The sequence below is a fragment of the Schistocerca americana genome, chromosome 2, assembly GCF_021461395.2.
Source record: "Schistocerca americana isolate TAMUIC-IGC-003095 chromosome 2, iqSchAmer2.1, whole genome shotgun sequence".
Taxonomy (NCBI): Eukaryota; Metazoa; Arthropoda; class Insecta; order Orthoptera; family Acrididae; genus Schistocerca; species Schistocerca americana.
Genome location: NC_060120.1, coordinates 1095590273 through 1095607364, shown reverse-complemented (window position 1 = coordinate 1095607364; position 17092 = coordinate 1095590273). Strand labels below are relative to the sequence as shown.

General features: G+C 41.0%; 1 protein-coding gene across 1 annotated transcript in view; it reads right to left on the bottom strand.

Annotated features, from left to right (window-relative positions):
* The window catches only part of LOC124596503, a 174087-nt gene that overhangs the window by 32098 nt on the left and 124897 nt on the right, over positions 1-17092 (bottom strand). The window contains exon 6 of the mRNA XM_047135661.1: positions 10295-10544. Coding sequence (XP_046991617.1) covers positions 10295-10544 — 250 coding nt within the window. The remainder of the gene's footprint in view (positions 1-10294; positions 10545-17092) is intronic.

The following is a 17092-nucleotide window of genomic DNA, read 5'->3' as shown; positions in this document are numbered from 1 at the left end:
TGAAAGAGGAAGCCGCCTGGTAGAATTTTGCACAGAGCACAACATAACCATAACTAACACTTGGTTTAAGAATCATGAAAGAAGGTTGTATACATGGAAGAACCCTGGAGATACTAAAAGGTATCAGATAGATTATATAATGGTAAGACAGAGATTTAGAAACCAGGTTTTAAATTGTAAGACATTTCCAGGGGCAGATGTGGACTCTGACCACAATCTATTGGTTATGACCTGTAGATTAAAACTGAAGAAACTGCAAAAAGGTGGGAATTTAAGGAGATGGGACCTGGATAAACTAAAAGAACCAGAGGTTGTACAGAGATTCAGGGAGAGCATAAGGGAGCAATTGACAGGAATGGGGGAAATAAATACAGTAGAAGAAGAATGGGTAGCTTTGAGGGATGAAGTAGTGAAGGCAGCAGAGGATCAAGTAGGTAAAAAGACGAGGGCTAGTAGAAATCCTTGGGTAACAGAAGGAATATTGAATTTAATTGATGAAAGGAGAAAATATAAAAATGCAGTAAGTGAAACAGGCAAAAAGGAATACAAACGTCTCAAAAATGAGATCGACAGGAAGTGCAAAATGGCTAAGCAGGGATGGCTAGAGGACAAATGTAAGGATGTAGAGGCCTATCTCACTAGGGGTAAGATAGATACTGCCTACAGGAAAATTAAAGAGACCTTTGGAGATAAGAGAACGACTTGTATGAATATCAAGAGCTCAGATGGAAACCCAGTTCTAAGCAAAGAAGGGAAAGCAGAAAGGTGGAAGGAGTACATAGAGGGTCTATACAAGGGCGATGTACTTGAGGACAATATTATGGAAATGGAAGAGGATGTAGATGAAGATGAAATGGGAGATATGATACCGTGAAGAGTTTGACAGAGCACTGAAAGACCTGAGTCGAAACAAGGCCCCCGGAGTAGACAATATTCCACTGGAACTACTGACGGCCGTGGGAGAGCCAGTCCTGACAAAACTCTACCATCTGGTGAGCAAGATGTATGAAACAGGCGAAATACCCTCAGACTTCAAGAAGAATATAATAATTCCAATCCCAAAGAAAGCAGGTGTTGACAGATGTGAAAATTACCGAACTATCAGCTTAATAAGTCACAGCTGCAAAATACTAACACGAATTCTTTACAGACGAATGGAAAAACTAGTAGAAGCCAACCTCGGGGAAGATCAGTTTGGATTCCGTAGAAACACTGGAACACGTGAGGCAATACTGACCTTACGACTTATCTTAGAAGAAAGATTAAGGAAAGGCAAACCTACGTTTCTAGCATTTGTAGACTTAGAGAAAGCTTTTGACAATGTTGACTGGAATACTCTCTTTCAAATTCTAAACGTGGCAGGGGTAAAATACAGGGAGCGAAAGGCTATTTACAATTTGTACAGAAACCAGATGGCAGTCATAAGAGTGGAGGGGCATGAAAGGGAAGCAGTGGTTGGGAAAGGAGTGAGACAGGGTTGTAGCCTCTCCCCGATGATGTTCAATCTGTATATTGAGCAAGCAGTAAAGGAAACGAAATAAAAATTCGGAGTAGGTATTAAAATTCATGGAGAAGAAATAAAAACTTTGAGGTTCGCCGATGACATTGTAATTCTGTCAGAGACAGCAAAGGACTTGGAAGAGCAGTTGAATGGAATGGACAGTGTCTTGAAAGGAGGATATAAGATGAACATCAACAAAAGCAAAACAAGGATAATGGAATGTAGTCTAATTAAGTCAGGTGATGCTGAGGGAATTAGATTAGGAAATGAGGCACTTAAAGTAGTAAAGGAGTTTTGCTATTTGGGGAGCAAAATAACTGATGATGGTCGAAGTAGAGAGGATATAAAATGTAGACTGGCAATGGCAAGGAAAGCGTTTCTGAAGAAGAGAAATTTGTTAACATCCAGTATAGATTTAAGTGTCAGGAAGTCATTTCTGAAAGCATTTGTATGGAGTGTAGCCATGTATGGAAGTGAAACATGGACGATAAGTAGTTTGGACAAGAAGAGAATAGAAGCTTTCGAAATGTGGTGCTACAGAAGAATGCTGAAGATTAGATGGGTAGATCACATAACTAATGAGGAAGTATTGAATAGGATTGGGGAGAAGAGGAGTTTGTGGCACAACTTGACCAGAAGAAGGGATCGGTTGGTAGGACATGTTCTGAGGCATCAAGGGATCACCAATTTAGTATTGGAGGGCAGCGTGGAGGGTAAAAATCGTAGAGGGAGACCAAGAGATGAATACACTAAGCAGATTCAGAAGGATGTAGGTTGCAGTAGGTACTGGGAGATGAAAAAGCTTGCACAGGATAGAGTAGCATGGAGAGCTGCATCAAACCAGTCTCAGGACTGAAGACCACAACAACAACAACATGGGTAAAAATCACCTTACGCACTATGTGTATGCCTACAGACTTCATTTAATAGAGGCTGTTCTGGCATCTGTTGAGGGAACAGGATGTGACCGACTAGACTGTGACACACGTTGCAATGAATGGTACTTGTCACCTGTAGGCCAGGGTCATACTTTGATCACTCTAGTGACTAGCAGTAAAGGGCGAGAAGACAGGCCTCGTTCAAAAAACTTCAGGGAATCTCGCACTCTGCAGCGCTGTCCCAGAAGTGATCGTAGCCCCCCTCATTCTGAGTCGAGTGGAAGGCTTTAACCTAAGAATTGGCCACTTCTGTGATAAACTAGGATGCAACTTCCTAGACTTGCACCACAGCCTCGAAAACTGTAGGATCCCGTAAATGGGACACGAGTGCACCATATACCAGTGACTGCTACCCAGGTAGCTGACTGTGTGGCGTGCAAACGAGGGCTGTATAGATTGGGTGACTTTTTGTTCTGTCGAGACAATGATAGCTGTTAAAGAAATGCCCCTCAGATGAGAGTACTGAAATTCTACAGTATGTCTGTAAAGTAACTAGGCATCGTAAAAGGTAAATAAATTCTATTTTTACAATCTTAATTTATTGAAATTAATATTGTGCAGATATTGTTATGTAAGAATGTGGAGCACAGTTCAAAATTCACTGCAGGCACCTCTGACACCCACCAACCGTCTCAAATGACTGGGTACGGAATCCATATACCTGTGGAGGAAGCTGTGAGATTCTGCCGATATCATCCCAAATCCGTGTTTCCAATTCTTTCAGTGGTGAGGTTTCATCCGGTACACCTCACATTCTGCCCAGACCCACAGAAGTCACACAGTGTCACATCTGAACTTCTAGCAGGCCACTCACTAGGTCGTCGTGGACATCATGGAAACTTTGTAACTGACCACATATGCACGACATTTGCAAAGTGATGTGCCATCTCGTACGAAAATAATGTCTTCGATCTTATCCCGTGCAGACACTGTGGAGCAAACATAATTTTCAGACATCTGCACGTAGTGTTCTGTGTCCACTGTATTGTGCAGGATAAATGGCCCAATAAACCTCGTGGCAGCCATTCACACCGCACAGTCACTTGTGGGTGAGACTACATCATCAGCCAAATAGTGGCAATTATGTCAACTGATGAAACGTCACACAGAAAAAGGCCTTGTCACTCCCAGAGTGATGTTATTAAACAACTTACACCAATCTGCATGCTAACTCAGCATTGACTCACCACACTCAATTCTGAAGTCACAGTCTCCCAGTGCCAGCTGTTGCACCTGATGTGGTTTCCACATTACCTAATTTGATTCTCGATATACTACGTACCTCAATAGTTGATATTCATATGCTGCCCAGCTAATCAATTACGAAGGGCTGTATATAAACATTTTCTGCACTATTGCCACGTTATTGTCAGATGGCGACACAGGTGGACGACCGGTTTTTCTTGCATCTTTTACCGAGCCTGCAGTCATTAACTTTCTGTGACAATTCTTTATTGTTTCTGGATGAACTCTAGCATTCACCTGTTCACAGTACAGCATGACGTCTGCATTGGGATGATGGAATTCCACACTTTGAAACCTGCAGAAATCTGTGCTCACGGTTGAACAGTCAGGCAATCGACTGTCTTTTCGGCTGCCAAGTGCAGCTTCTTTCATGGTAATCGGCTGTACTAAAGAAAATTTAAGAACGTGCACTTGCCGAGGAGGAAAAAAGAGAAAGGGGAGGGAGGAAGACGAAACAAATACTGAGCACGGGGTACAACTCTAGTCTGGCAGCGAGGTTCTGTCATAGCAATACGGCCTCTGAGCCGGGTGAATGTGATCGTGCAGTGACTGCAGAAATCCAAATCTCTGAGTGCACACCATTTCATTGCAATTCCACCGATATCTAAACTTCCACAGCCATTTTAAAATACCTATTTACTTTCCAGACACTGTGCAGTGAGAAACTGCTCAAGAATTCACAACAACTTTACAGAGTTCGAAGCATTCTGTCAAAAGAAGTGGTGCTCCTAATATAGGTGACAGAAAGCTGGTTAAAACCCAAAACTGGACACAGTGAGATTTTTTTGAATAAACTGATGTGTATAGTGTGTATTGAAAAGAAAAGGGATTTTATGAATTACAAATTAAAAAGAGCTGAGAATGACCGTACCACAGACTCCAGAGGATTTTTCAAGAGCATAAATATGTTTAAAAGTGGGAATATAAAAAATTATGGACAGTTCATAACAGACCCAGATGGCTCCTTGCTAACAGAAAGAAGTGACATTGCTAACAGATGGAAGGAATATTTTAATGAGTTACTAAATGCTCCAACTATAAGCGTCTCTCAGGAAGATGACAATGAATATCTTACTGCTGACCCATCGGACGAAGAGCCCAGCTTAGCAGAAATTAAAGAAAGCATCAAGAAGCTGAAGAGACATAAAGCTCCTGGAAGTGATGGTATAGACACAGATATATGGAAGCTCAGTAAATTTCCTTTTGTAAACTGCTTACACAAAATCATCACCAACATCTGGAAGCAGGAACAGGTCCCACATGATTGGAAAGAAGTAGTTGTGTGCCCTATATACAAGAAGGGGGACCCAACAAATTGTTCAAACTACAGAGGAATTGCGTTACTAAACACAACATATAAAATTCTGACAAATATACTGTTAGCAAGGATAAGCCCTTACGTTGAAGACTCCCTAGATGATGCCCAATGTGGATTTAGACCTAACAGATCGACTATTGACAATATATATGTCCTAAGGATGTTGGGTGAAAAGAAATATGAATTCAATCAAAATGTACATATGCTTTTCATTGATTTTAAAAAAGCTTTTGACAGTATCAACAGGGAATATTTATGGAAGTGCATGAGGCAGATTGGCATCCCTAACAAATTGATAAATTTAATAAAATCTTGCACTTTAAACTCAAAATACAAAATAAAAGTAGCTAGCAAACTTTCTGAAGACTTTGAGGTTAAAACTGGAGTCAAACAAGGGGATTCACTCTCACCAGTTCTTTTTAACATAGTAATCAATAGAATAATCCAAAAAGTAAAGCTACTACAAATTGGAGCACAACTGGAAAGCAAAATTAACATTGTAGCATACGCTGATGACATTGCATTATTATCTGACAGTGAGAATGATTTGAAGCTTCTTACTGCACAATTAATTAAAGCCACAAATGGCACAGGCCTCCAGCTGAATACAGACAAAACAATGTACTTTATCTTATCCCGCTATCCATCAAATAATAATGTACTGCAAATTAATAACACAGCTTTCACAAAGACAAATGAATTTAATTACCTTGGTACAATAGTAACCTCTGACAACTCCATAAAAATTGAAATAGAATCACGAATTCAGAAGGCTAACAAATGCTACTATAGTCTCTTGACAGTTTTCAAAAGCAAGTTAATTTCTAGGAACACCAAACTACAAGTATACAAATCATTGATTATACCAGTACTCACCTATGGATCTGAAACCTGGACTCTCACAAAAAAAGAGGAAAACAGATTAAGAGTATTTGAACGAAAAATTTTGAGAAAAATATTTGGACCCATAAGAGATAGGATCAGTGATGAATGGAGATTGCTAAATAACAATGAAATTTACAAATTATATAAAGACTCCGATATAGTGGCCAAAATTAAAGCCAAAAGACTGAAATGGATAGGGCATGTCATCAGAGCACCACCAAACAGGACCATCAAGAAAGTGACTGAAGAGATTCCCACCGGAAGACGACCTCTTGGACGCCCACGCATGAGATACTTGGACAATATTCAAGACGATCTCAGAAAACTAGGACATGACAGACAGTGGCAAATTACTTGTAAAGACAGAGCAAAGTGGTTCAACATTGTCCATTCTGCAGCAAAAAGCCTTCATGGATTGTAATGCTTAATAATAATAATAATAATAATAGTGTGTATTGAAAGGACAGGCAAATAGGAAGCAGAGATCATATCTGCCATCACAGAAGAGAATTAAACTGAAGGTACACGCTAGATAATTTGGGGGAAACTCAGTACTGAGGGTGACAATAAATGTAAACTGGATCCTCCTATGAAGCACTAGACTCAGCCCCAGAGAGAACCAAAAATGTAAGAAAAAGCATCAATTCGCTAGTACACAAGTTCCTCAATTATACTGTCATCATTGGAGGGACTAATCATCCAACAACTCGTTGGCATAATTACAATTTTTTAAGTGGTAGGTGTGACAAGATTTTTGTACAACAGAACTGGAAACTACCTAGAGAAGCTGGTCTGTAAGTACACTCATGATAGAAATATAACAGACCTAATGGCAACTAACAGACCTGAGCTCTGAGGATGTGCAGTTTCTAATTTGCATCGGGACCTGTGTGCAAGATTTAAAACACTTCAAAAACAAGCTATTAACCAGGGCACGGACTGGAGTGTATAAGCTACCCAACAGTGCTCCTTTTCATTCAAGAAACTCAGTAAGCTGAACTCTGCTTTGCTGCATCATAGACAGGATCCATATCTACGTTCACCCAAATAAATTTGTGTGGTACTTCAACAATCTTCACAAAGAAGCATATGTTATTTTGATATTGGCAATATTTCGTTTTCATTTTCATATAATCTTAGTCCAATATTCTAACTCATTGTCCCACAGAGACTATAGAACACTGCAACTTTGTGATATTTATTAATGCATTTATGGAATATGCACAACTACTATGAAGTACTCTTAGCAGCCACTACAATACACAACTTGCCTTCAGTATCACAAATTCCACATAGCAGGCATTCTTTGTTAATTTAGCCTGACTCAAGACTCAATTCAGACCTTGAAGACGCAGCTGCCTTCAAACCAGGAACACACACAAACGATATTATAAAATATTTTCAGTTTCTATGCGTACCTATTCCATTATGTACATTTAGAAATTATTATGTCAACAAAGAAGCAACTTTCATTAGAGGACTTTGTAGACAAGGAGAGAAAAGCAATGGCGGAGGGGAGAACGACAAGAGTGAGCTGCAGGCAAGTATATAGAAGAGAGAGCTATTGTGATTCAAGACGAAACATTAGCTGTATTTTGCAATTGTACAGGAATTTAATTGCTGATATTTTTAGGAAGGTCATTCCAAACTCAAGTTCCTGAAACAGATTTTGAGAAGTTAGCTGTGTTATGCAGTTACTCATATGAGTGAGTGTTACTGCTGTGCTGATCACACAGTCATGTAAGAGTCTAAGATAGATAAATGTGTCTGCAATGAACGAGAAGATGAAAGAGCAAACACAGGGCACGACAGTCTCTCATGTTTATTGCCACAGTTGTTCAGTTGGTGTTAAGGGACTTAACAGTCCCTCAGTCAAGGGGTAGTTCATCCGACGTTAGTGATATATATACCAAAAATGAAATCAAATGACTGACGTACATTGGAGTGGCAAAGCTGAGGCATTAAAGGCAATACTGATTGTAGAGCTGAGACAATCTACGGAGAAGTGAAAGTACACAGACCAGGCTGGTATGTAGGTCAGAGCTGACAAGGTGTCTCTCCGAGACCACCTGTGGCGAGTGAAACCTGACTTTCTTACGACTCCAAACTGAACCGAGAAGGGTAGTAGAGACAGTTATAGAGTAAATAATGCCTTCTAGTCTTGAGATTCACGACAGTAATACTGAAAACGCTAAAAATGTAATGCACATCAGTTGGAATGTCAATAATAAAATTAGGTGAGAGAAATAATTAATGCAGCATGTGGGTGGGTAACACACGAAGTACATTCTACAGAAGTGATGTGCGTGTCCCAGCAGAGGGCTTCGAGATGCATTCTGACCAGTAATATCGCCCAGCTGCAGGTGTCCGTGGCCGATGTCACTCGTAAGCAGAAAGACTGTAGGAAATTGTCCGACTGTATTCGCACAAGTGAACGGCAGTTGTATTGTTGCGACTAAAGAGGGAAGAGCCTCATTTCAGCAAGGAGACGACAGGACTAGCCCAGACAGCTGTAACGACTGGTAGCTCGTCTAATACGTGGCAGCTAAGTCAGCTTTACAGCAGAGTAATCCTAAAAATCGGGCTTTTGCAACAGTGCTCCAGCACTGGGTACCTGTAGAATTCTGAGTCGGGACAGATTGCAAGAGGGTGACAGAAATGTTTCGACCACCTTTTGTGGGAGAGGAATGGAAACTGTGGGAAAGGGTTCGAGTGGAGGCCCTCCGGACAGCACCTCCAAGTTGCGAAAAAGCCAAATCTGCAGAGTGGGAGCTGTACCGAGAACGAAGTCTTCCAAGTACGGCGCGGAGGTGTCTGCTGGCAAGGCGGTTACAAGCCCGTCGCCGGCGTCGAGGAATGGGGACGAGGAACAGAGTGACACTGGCGTGAAGCTGTTCTCTTCAACCTGTGAGAGTCGAGTGACTTACCGACTAACTGGATGACACTACTGCACCACTGAGCAGGGAAAACACCTTCGAGTAACATTTGGACACCAGATCACCCCACTACGAATGTAACTGTGGCCCAGGGCACATAGCTACTATAATTGAGAAATATGACTGAAAGAGCAAATCTCAAAAATGTACCAAACGTGGGCATTCGTTGACAGTTCCAGCTGGCACGAGCTCTCGTACAGAAGTCCCCAGAGTAGGATCGCGGTAATCAAGTACAAGGGAGTCTGGTATAGGAAAGGATGGGAGCAGTAAGTGGCTGGGGGCTATAATTCACTATATTATACTTGCAGCTGCGAACACATATTAGAAATTTTGCTACAGTGTGTGGTTGTGAATAAGCAAGCTATTGTATGTGGAATAACATCAGCTGCCCTAACGTGTCTGCCTGTTCATGTAAACTTAGCTCTAAAATTTGCTCCTCATAGACGGTTCTTTGGACATTGCAGTAGGTCACAAATATTATATGCCGAGCTGAAGTGCTGTGTGCCGAGATTTCATCAGTGCAAGTTACCTTATTTGGAGTTTGATTGTAAATCTATCAATAAATGTATGACAGTCTGCTGTATGGTGAGTTGACCCAAGTGGAAACAACATAAGTTTTGAGAAGGAAAACACAAACCATAATATTTTAATGGAGACACTGTTGTATAGGTAATTGATGTCCATATTTCCAGCTACAATTGTGTGTTCATACAGAGATTTAAGACCTGAGAGTGTACATTCAAAACTAGAAAGCTGCCTAACTTTGGATGGCTTGTATATTGCACAGATAAGACACTTTCTTCTGAAAGTGTTTTGTTCCAGTGTGCATGAATTTAGGCTCTTTGTCCTTATTTTTGGACTTGAGCAAAGCCTTGGTGAGTAAGTTTATACTTAAATATCCTATTACATTTGCCCTGCCTCAAAAGAGCACAGCCATCAAGTCTTACAGGGCTGGAGGGGGCACTCCACTTCAGCCACGTCTAACAGATTTATGACATTAAAGCTGAGGTCCAGAAAAATGCAGCATAACTCTGCCAAGTGGACCAGTAAGGACTGCACACTTTCACACTCAGGTTGGGGTGTAGTGCCACCACGAGTTGCTTCCATTATAAGCCTGTACGAAGAATGTGTGCCTCAGAAACAGGCACACCCAGCGCATTGCAAAATGTGATGAGAGTTCACAGAGCTGAACCAGTCAGGTAGAAGACTGGAGAAAGGGGGTGAAACTGAAGGTCACCTACTTTTCAGCAACAGAACGTGTGTCGCTCGAAAGTGTGCGAGATACACACAGGAAGATCCGTCAACACGATGGCAAGTATACGGCAACAGAAAATCAGAACTAATGGATAAGTGCAAAGCAATGAAAGGGCTGTTTCTGGGAACCAAACATTTACACAGAACGATTAAAATATAGGAATCGTATTCCTGCTTTCTACTGCACTGTATTAAAAAATAGGCAAGAATGACTTACCAAATATTTGGTTCGAAAAACGTGAAAACATAATGCTAAAGTGTTCCATGGGCTGCAGCAAGCCAACTGCTGTCATATGTGAAACAACTTGAATTGGTGTAACTTCTAGAGAAGGATCAATCTTCTGAGCATGTAGCTGTTTTAAACACTCCGCTTCATTATCTGAACCAAATAAGTTGAACCATGCTCGCCTACGTGGGCTGCACTGTGTCTGTTTCATCAAAATGCGTTCATTCTGCAACTCTAGTTTCTGTAACAAGATATTTACTTCAGTGTTACCTACTGTACAATGTTTATCATAAATAATGTTTGTCCTTGTGTAATACAAATTTATTTATTCCACTGTGGCACTCACACTAGATCATACACAATATTTTAACTTATCATCGAGATCTTATGAAAAGATGAAAAATATTAAAACAATAGACAAAGACACAAACCATAAGAATTTAACTCTTAGTAAATCTTAGTAAAACAAAGATACTAGTAAGAACCATACTGGCATCAAACAGGGACAATTAGGACAGCTCCAATCACACTGACTACCAGACAAATCTACATCTTTGTCACATAAACAGCTTTGCCAACTTCTCAGTACATTTTAGTGACTTATCATTATAAAAACGAAACCGAGTGCACCTGAAGTACACATACACGAGAAGTAAATGAATATGAAATGTATTGTTCACTATCCATTTAGTTTTAGTGCCTGATGCATTAACAAGCATTATACAATGAAGTTACAAAACATATTATAGTGGAAAGAATATTACAGAAAGATGAGAGGTATCTATTTATATGATAAGGAAAGTTCTGGCATAATGTACAAGGGCTACTCAGAAAGTAGGGAACGATTTGGCATTAAAAAAATCTGAGTACAAGAAATACATTTTACTATATACATCTGAAAGAGTGACTGTCATACTACTTTTCCACACAGTCACCAAACACATTGAGGTACTTATAGCAGTGGACAAGCTTTGAAAGACCTCTGTCGTAAAATTCTGCCATCCGAGACTTCAGCCAGTGAGTCACGCCTGCCTGTAGTTCCGTGTCATCACCAAAACACTGCGTTGCAAGCCAGTTCTTCCTTGGGAAACAAGTGGAAGTCACTTGGTGGAAGATCGGGGCTATAGGGTGGTTGAGGGAAAATTTCCCATTTGAATGAATTAAGGAGTTCTTTAGTGTGGTTTGCCGTGTGAGGTCGGGCATTGTCGTGCAAAAACAAAATTTTGTCTTGAACTGCTCTTCTAAGGCTGTGCAAAGTTTGACAGTGCCAGGCAGAATTTACGGTTGTTCCACGTTCGAGAAAGTCAATAAGAAGCGCACCTTGCCTATCCCAAAACACTGTTGCCATGAACTTCCTTTCTCACAAGGTTTGCAAATATTTTCTTAGTTTGGAGGGGGGACCTTGTATGCCCCCACTCCACGGACTATAATTTAGTCTCGCAATTGATGTGTTTCACCCAAGTCTCATCAACGGTTACGATTCAATACAGTAGTGAATCACCATGTCTGTGGTAGGTCTCCAGAAATGTCAACGTTGCCCCCATTTGCTGTTCTTTATGGTGCTGTGTAAGCATTTTCGGTACTCATTGTGCACAAAATTTTTGGTAGTCTAGCTTTCGAGTGACAAACAACAAAGTCCATGAAAATTGTGGAAAAGGAAGTGGAAGCTCCATTATTGCGAAGCGACGGTTTTCAAGAATCGTTTCGTCAACTTCAGTGACAAGATCGTCAGTCATAATGTTCGGGCATCCACTCTTTTCTTCATCATGAAGGTTGGTTCGGCCATTTTTATATCGAATGCACCATTTCCAGACGGAACATTCACTCATTACATCATTTCTGTACACTTCCCACAGTTCACGATACATTTCTATAGGTTTTAGGTTTTTTGCCAGCAAAAACCTTATCACATATGCGCAGAGACGTTCCTGCTGTCACTGTCTGGTGCCGACTCAGCTGCCGAGCGTGCACATACCAAAATATACATGGTCGGTGGGCACCTAGCGGTATCAGATAGAAATGTTCCCTACTTTCTGAATAGCCCTCATAAATAACTTAAAAGTATAGGAGACAATTCACCAAATACCAGAAGCATCGAGTCACTGACAGACACTCGAAACAGAACAAGGACTTCGCAAGCTTTCACATCAATGCTTTAAAGACTCTGTGTGCGCACACCCACCCGCACGTACACGAGCCTGTACAGCTACACTGTGCTGGCCGAACACACAATATCGGGACTGCAATTTGGCCAACAGACTGGGGTGAGGAGACGTGTCACGTTAGTCAGGTGAAAAGAAGAAGTGGGAAGTGGGGACAAGAGTTGGAGAAAGACGGCAAGTGACTGGAAAGGGTGGAGCAGGTTCTCGGGACAGGAATGCAACACAGGGCAGCGAATCTGTAGGACAATAACAACAGTGTGGAGGAGCGGACAGGGAGGCAGGTGCAGATCAGAGGAAGGGGAAAGGGTGCAGATGCAGTGGGCTGGCAGAGATCGAGACCACGAGGATTACACAAAGAGAGGACAGAGGAAGAATCTAGATGGCGTGGGTTTTTAAGCACACCCACTGCCAGGGCTCTAGCTGTCCATCACCTCGGTGCCTGGAAATTGATATGTGGTTAAGATGTTTCCAGTGTGGAGGACAGAGATACAAGACCTGCCCAGTTCACCCACCCGGTACACGCTACTGCACTCGTTCCGACAGGGGTAGAGCAACCTGCAAACACGGCCACACCGTACAGACTCTGCCGCAGTATCTACATCGAATTTCGTATCGGTGTGACCACTGTCGAGCTGTTGACATAAACGAATGCAGAATGACAAACCGTGACTGACAGAAAAGTTGCTGCCTAGTATGACACACTCAAATTAACTGACTTCTTCACGGTCCGTGCATCCTGGATCCTACCTCCTGCAACCAGCTTTTCTCAACCACACAGATGGTAGTTATCGTTGCAAAGTGACCACTGTTCCCACAGTTGTCAATCCACACCCTCAATCTGACAGCCTCCCTCTTCCTCTGTCCCACGCCCTACCTTTCCACCGCCCTCGTGTGTAGTACGGACACACTGGCCCGACGTGTCACATTTCTATCCCGTACACCCGTTACCTGCCTCCGAGCTGTCGGCCCTGACCCTCACTCCCACCCCAGCATCATTTCTCCTGCTACCCACCCCACCTGACATGCGACTTAGTTCTGTTTCATCTCTCACATATTGTCCGTTCATTTATTTCCCTATTTTCCTTCACATCAGTTATGCACGTGTGTCACTGGCCCCAAATGATGCAGTCCCTCTGACTTTTGTGGCACCTGATGGCACAGGCCACAGCCACTGACTGTAACACATGCTATCCTCTGAACCACCTGTCAAGGATCTCAGGTAAACATTATCTGAATGAAAAATTACTAAATTTCATTTCATCTTCAGTTGATGCCTTCCTGAGAGACAATCTCCAATCCTTCCAAATTAACAATGTCGGTGAGGACCAGATGTGGCCTTAAGTCAGAGAAATACCCTAACAGATTTATACCGCATAAACTAACAAACCATATAGTGGAGATGCTGAGCCGCAGATAGGCACAACAAAAAGACTGTCACAACAAATAAATCTTTCGGCCATTAAGGCCTTCGTCAACCCCCCCCCCCCACACACACACACACACACACACACACACACACACACACACACACAGAGAGAGTCTCAGGCAACTGAAACCACCCATGTTATTACATTCCATCCTGGAATTTCCACGGTTCGTTAGTTTCTCAAGCGATGGAGCTGATTCCCTTTGGTACACTGTTACAGAAACAGCAACAAAAGCAGGCCAAATTTAAATGAATGAAAAAATCTCCGACATTGTGAACCTTTTACGGAAGCCTGAAATTTAGTACTTACAATAGTTTCCACAGTGAAACTATCTCAAACCTGGAAGAAAATCCAAAGAGATTCTGGTTGTATCTAAAGTTTGCTAGTGGCAAGACAATCAATGCATTCTCTATGTGATCGCAATGGAAATACTATCAATGACAGTGCTGCTAAAGCAGAGTTATGAAACACAGCCTTTTGAAATTCCTCCACCAAAGAAAACAAAGTGAATATTTCAGAATTCAAATCAAGAACAGCCACCAACATGAGTAACTTGAAAGAATGTATCCTGAGAGCAGTGAAGCAACTTAAATCACTTAATAAAATCAAGTCTTCTGGTCCAGACCGTATATCACTTAGTTTTCTTTCAGAGTATGCTGACTTAATAGCTCCATATTTAATCACCACGTATGATCACATGCTGGATGAAAGATCTGATTCCAAAGACTGGAAAGTTGCACAAGTCACACCAATATTCAAGAAAGTAAGTAGGAGTAATCCACTAAATTACAGGTCCACATCATTAATGTTGATATGGAGCAGGATTTTGGAATACATACTGTGTTCAAACATTAGGGATTACTTCCAAGAGAATGGTCTATTGTCACAGTCAACATAGATTTAGTAAACATTGTTCTTATGAAACAACATGCCCCCACAAAGTGTTGAGTGCTATCAACAAGAAATTTCTAGATTTCCACAAAGCTTTTGACACCGTGCCTCACAAGTTGCTTGCAACCAAATTGCACACTTACAGAAGACCATCTCACTTATGTGACGATTTGTGATTTCCAGTCAGTGAGGTCACAGTTCATAGTATGTGATGGAAAGTCAGTAAGTACAATAGACATGATTTCTGGCATTCCACAAGCTAGCATTTTAGGCCCTTTGCTGTTCTTTAGCTATATGAACATTTTTGGAGACAATCCGAGCAGCCGTCTTAGGTTGTTTGCAGATGATGCTGTCATTTATTGTCTAGTGAAGTCATCAGATGATCAAACCCAACTGTAAACCAATTTAAAAAAGATATCTGTCTGGTGAGAAGATTTGCAATTGACCTTAAATAATGAGAAGTATGAAGTCGCCCACATGAGTGCTAAAAAACCTGTTAAACATTTAAATGATGAATCAATCAACTCTGAAGGCCATAAATACCTAGGAACTACAACTATGAACAACTTAAACTGGAAAGAATGCACAGAAAATGTTGTGGGGAAGGTGAACCAAAGACTGCGTTTTCTTGGCAGAACACTTAGAAGATATAACAGATCTACTAAAGAGCCTGTCTACACTATGCTTGTCCATACTCTTTTGAAGGTCTGCTGCACGGTGTGGGGTCCTTACCAGATAGGATTAATGTAATACATTGAGAAAGTTCAAAGAAGAGCAGCACATTTTGTATAATTGAGAAATACAGGAGAGTGTCCATGACACAAAACAGGATTTGGGGATCATTAAAACAATGGCGTTTCTCATTGGGGTGGGATCTTCATGAAATTCAGCAACTTCCTATTATGAATGCAAAAATATTTTGTCAATACCAACCTACATAGGGAGAAACACTCATCATAATAAAATAAGCAAAATCAAAATTCGCATGGAAAGATAGTGTTTTTTCTGTACACTATTCGAGAGCAGAATAGAGAATCACCGTTGAGGTGGTTCGATGAACCATCTGCCAGGCACTTAAGTGTGATTTGCAGGATATCCATGTAAGTGTATATGTAGATGTAGATTTCCTAAATGGAATGTTCCATACATTTAGCTCCAACTACATTGCATGTTCAAATGTCTTAGTTCCCATTGTGCGGCCATAATCATGTTGGAACTCCTTTCACATCAATCACCTGAGTACAACTGACAGTTCCAGCTCTTTCACACTTTGTGTACATGATACTACCACCATCTGTAGACGTGCATATCACTGTCACATAACTTGTCACCTCAGTGTATTATGACATTTGTATACAATCTACATTTTATTGGGTCATATATGATGAAAATGTATCTCTGGACCATTGATGTTCACCATTTTTCTACTGTGAAGATGTTTGTAATAATTGAAACCAATAGAGAATAAACAAACAATTTTACAGTCAATGGCACAAATTCGCATTTTTCAAAATTAACATTCCTCCCCTCACATCTGGTATCTCCGCAGTGGCCGTGCTACTGATCCCTGTGCCCGAGGTAAGTGGCCAACTTCAATTAGCTCATAGTCGAATTCACTAACAACAAAACTACACTCTTACGAGCATATTGACATTAGCTGACATTTTTAGATTTGTCTGTTAGTTTCTACATGTATCTTCTTATAAAACACAGGTAAAAAATGCAGGTCAAACCATTTGATCTAAAACTTTAATTTGTCCATCTCCCATATATATTTCACATTTTCATTTGGCTTACTGCAGTTGGGCTCACGTGTTAACGTGTTTTCTGCATCAGAAAGACATTGTCCAAAAGTTTTAATATTGTAGCAGTCTTCTTCACTGTGCATGTCTCTGACTCAATACCTCTTCTAGAAGTTATGTAATACTCTATCCTTTCCATATTATTAACATTTTGTAGACCAAGCAAAACCTTAAGTTGGGGCAGCCATGACTGTGTTAAAAAGACCACATCTGAGTATAAGTTACATTATGATTTTCTCAATGCACGAGCCATCTTTTGCTTGAAAACTGGACTCATCGTACACGAAAACTATGTACCGACATCTCGCTACTTTTCTCGGCTGGTGCTGCCTTCTGTTGCCAATTTCTATAATTATTTCAAATGAAACAATAGTGAACATAACACAGTGACATAATTTGATGTGTGTACTCACAAGGTTTCATAGCTCTCTGTAATACTGCTACAAATACATCATATCAGTTGACTGATAAAGGAATTTTGGCAGCTCAAGATGCAGAAATTGTTCA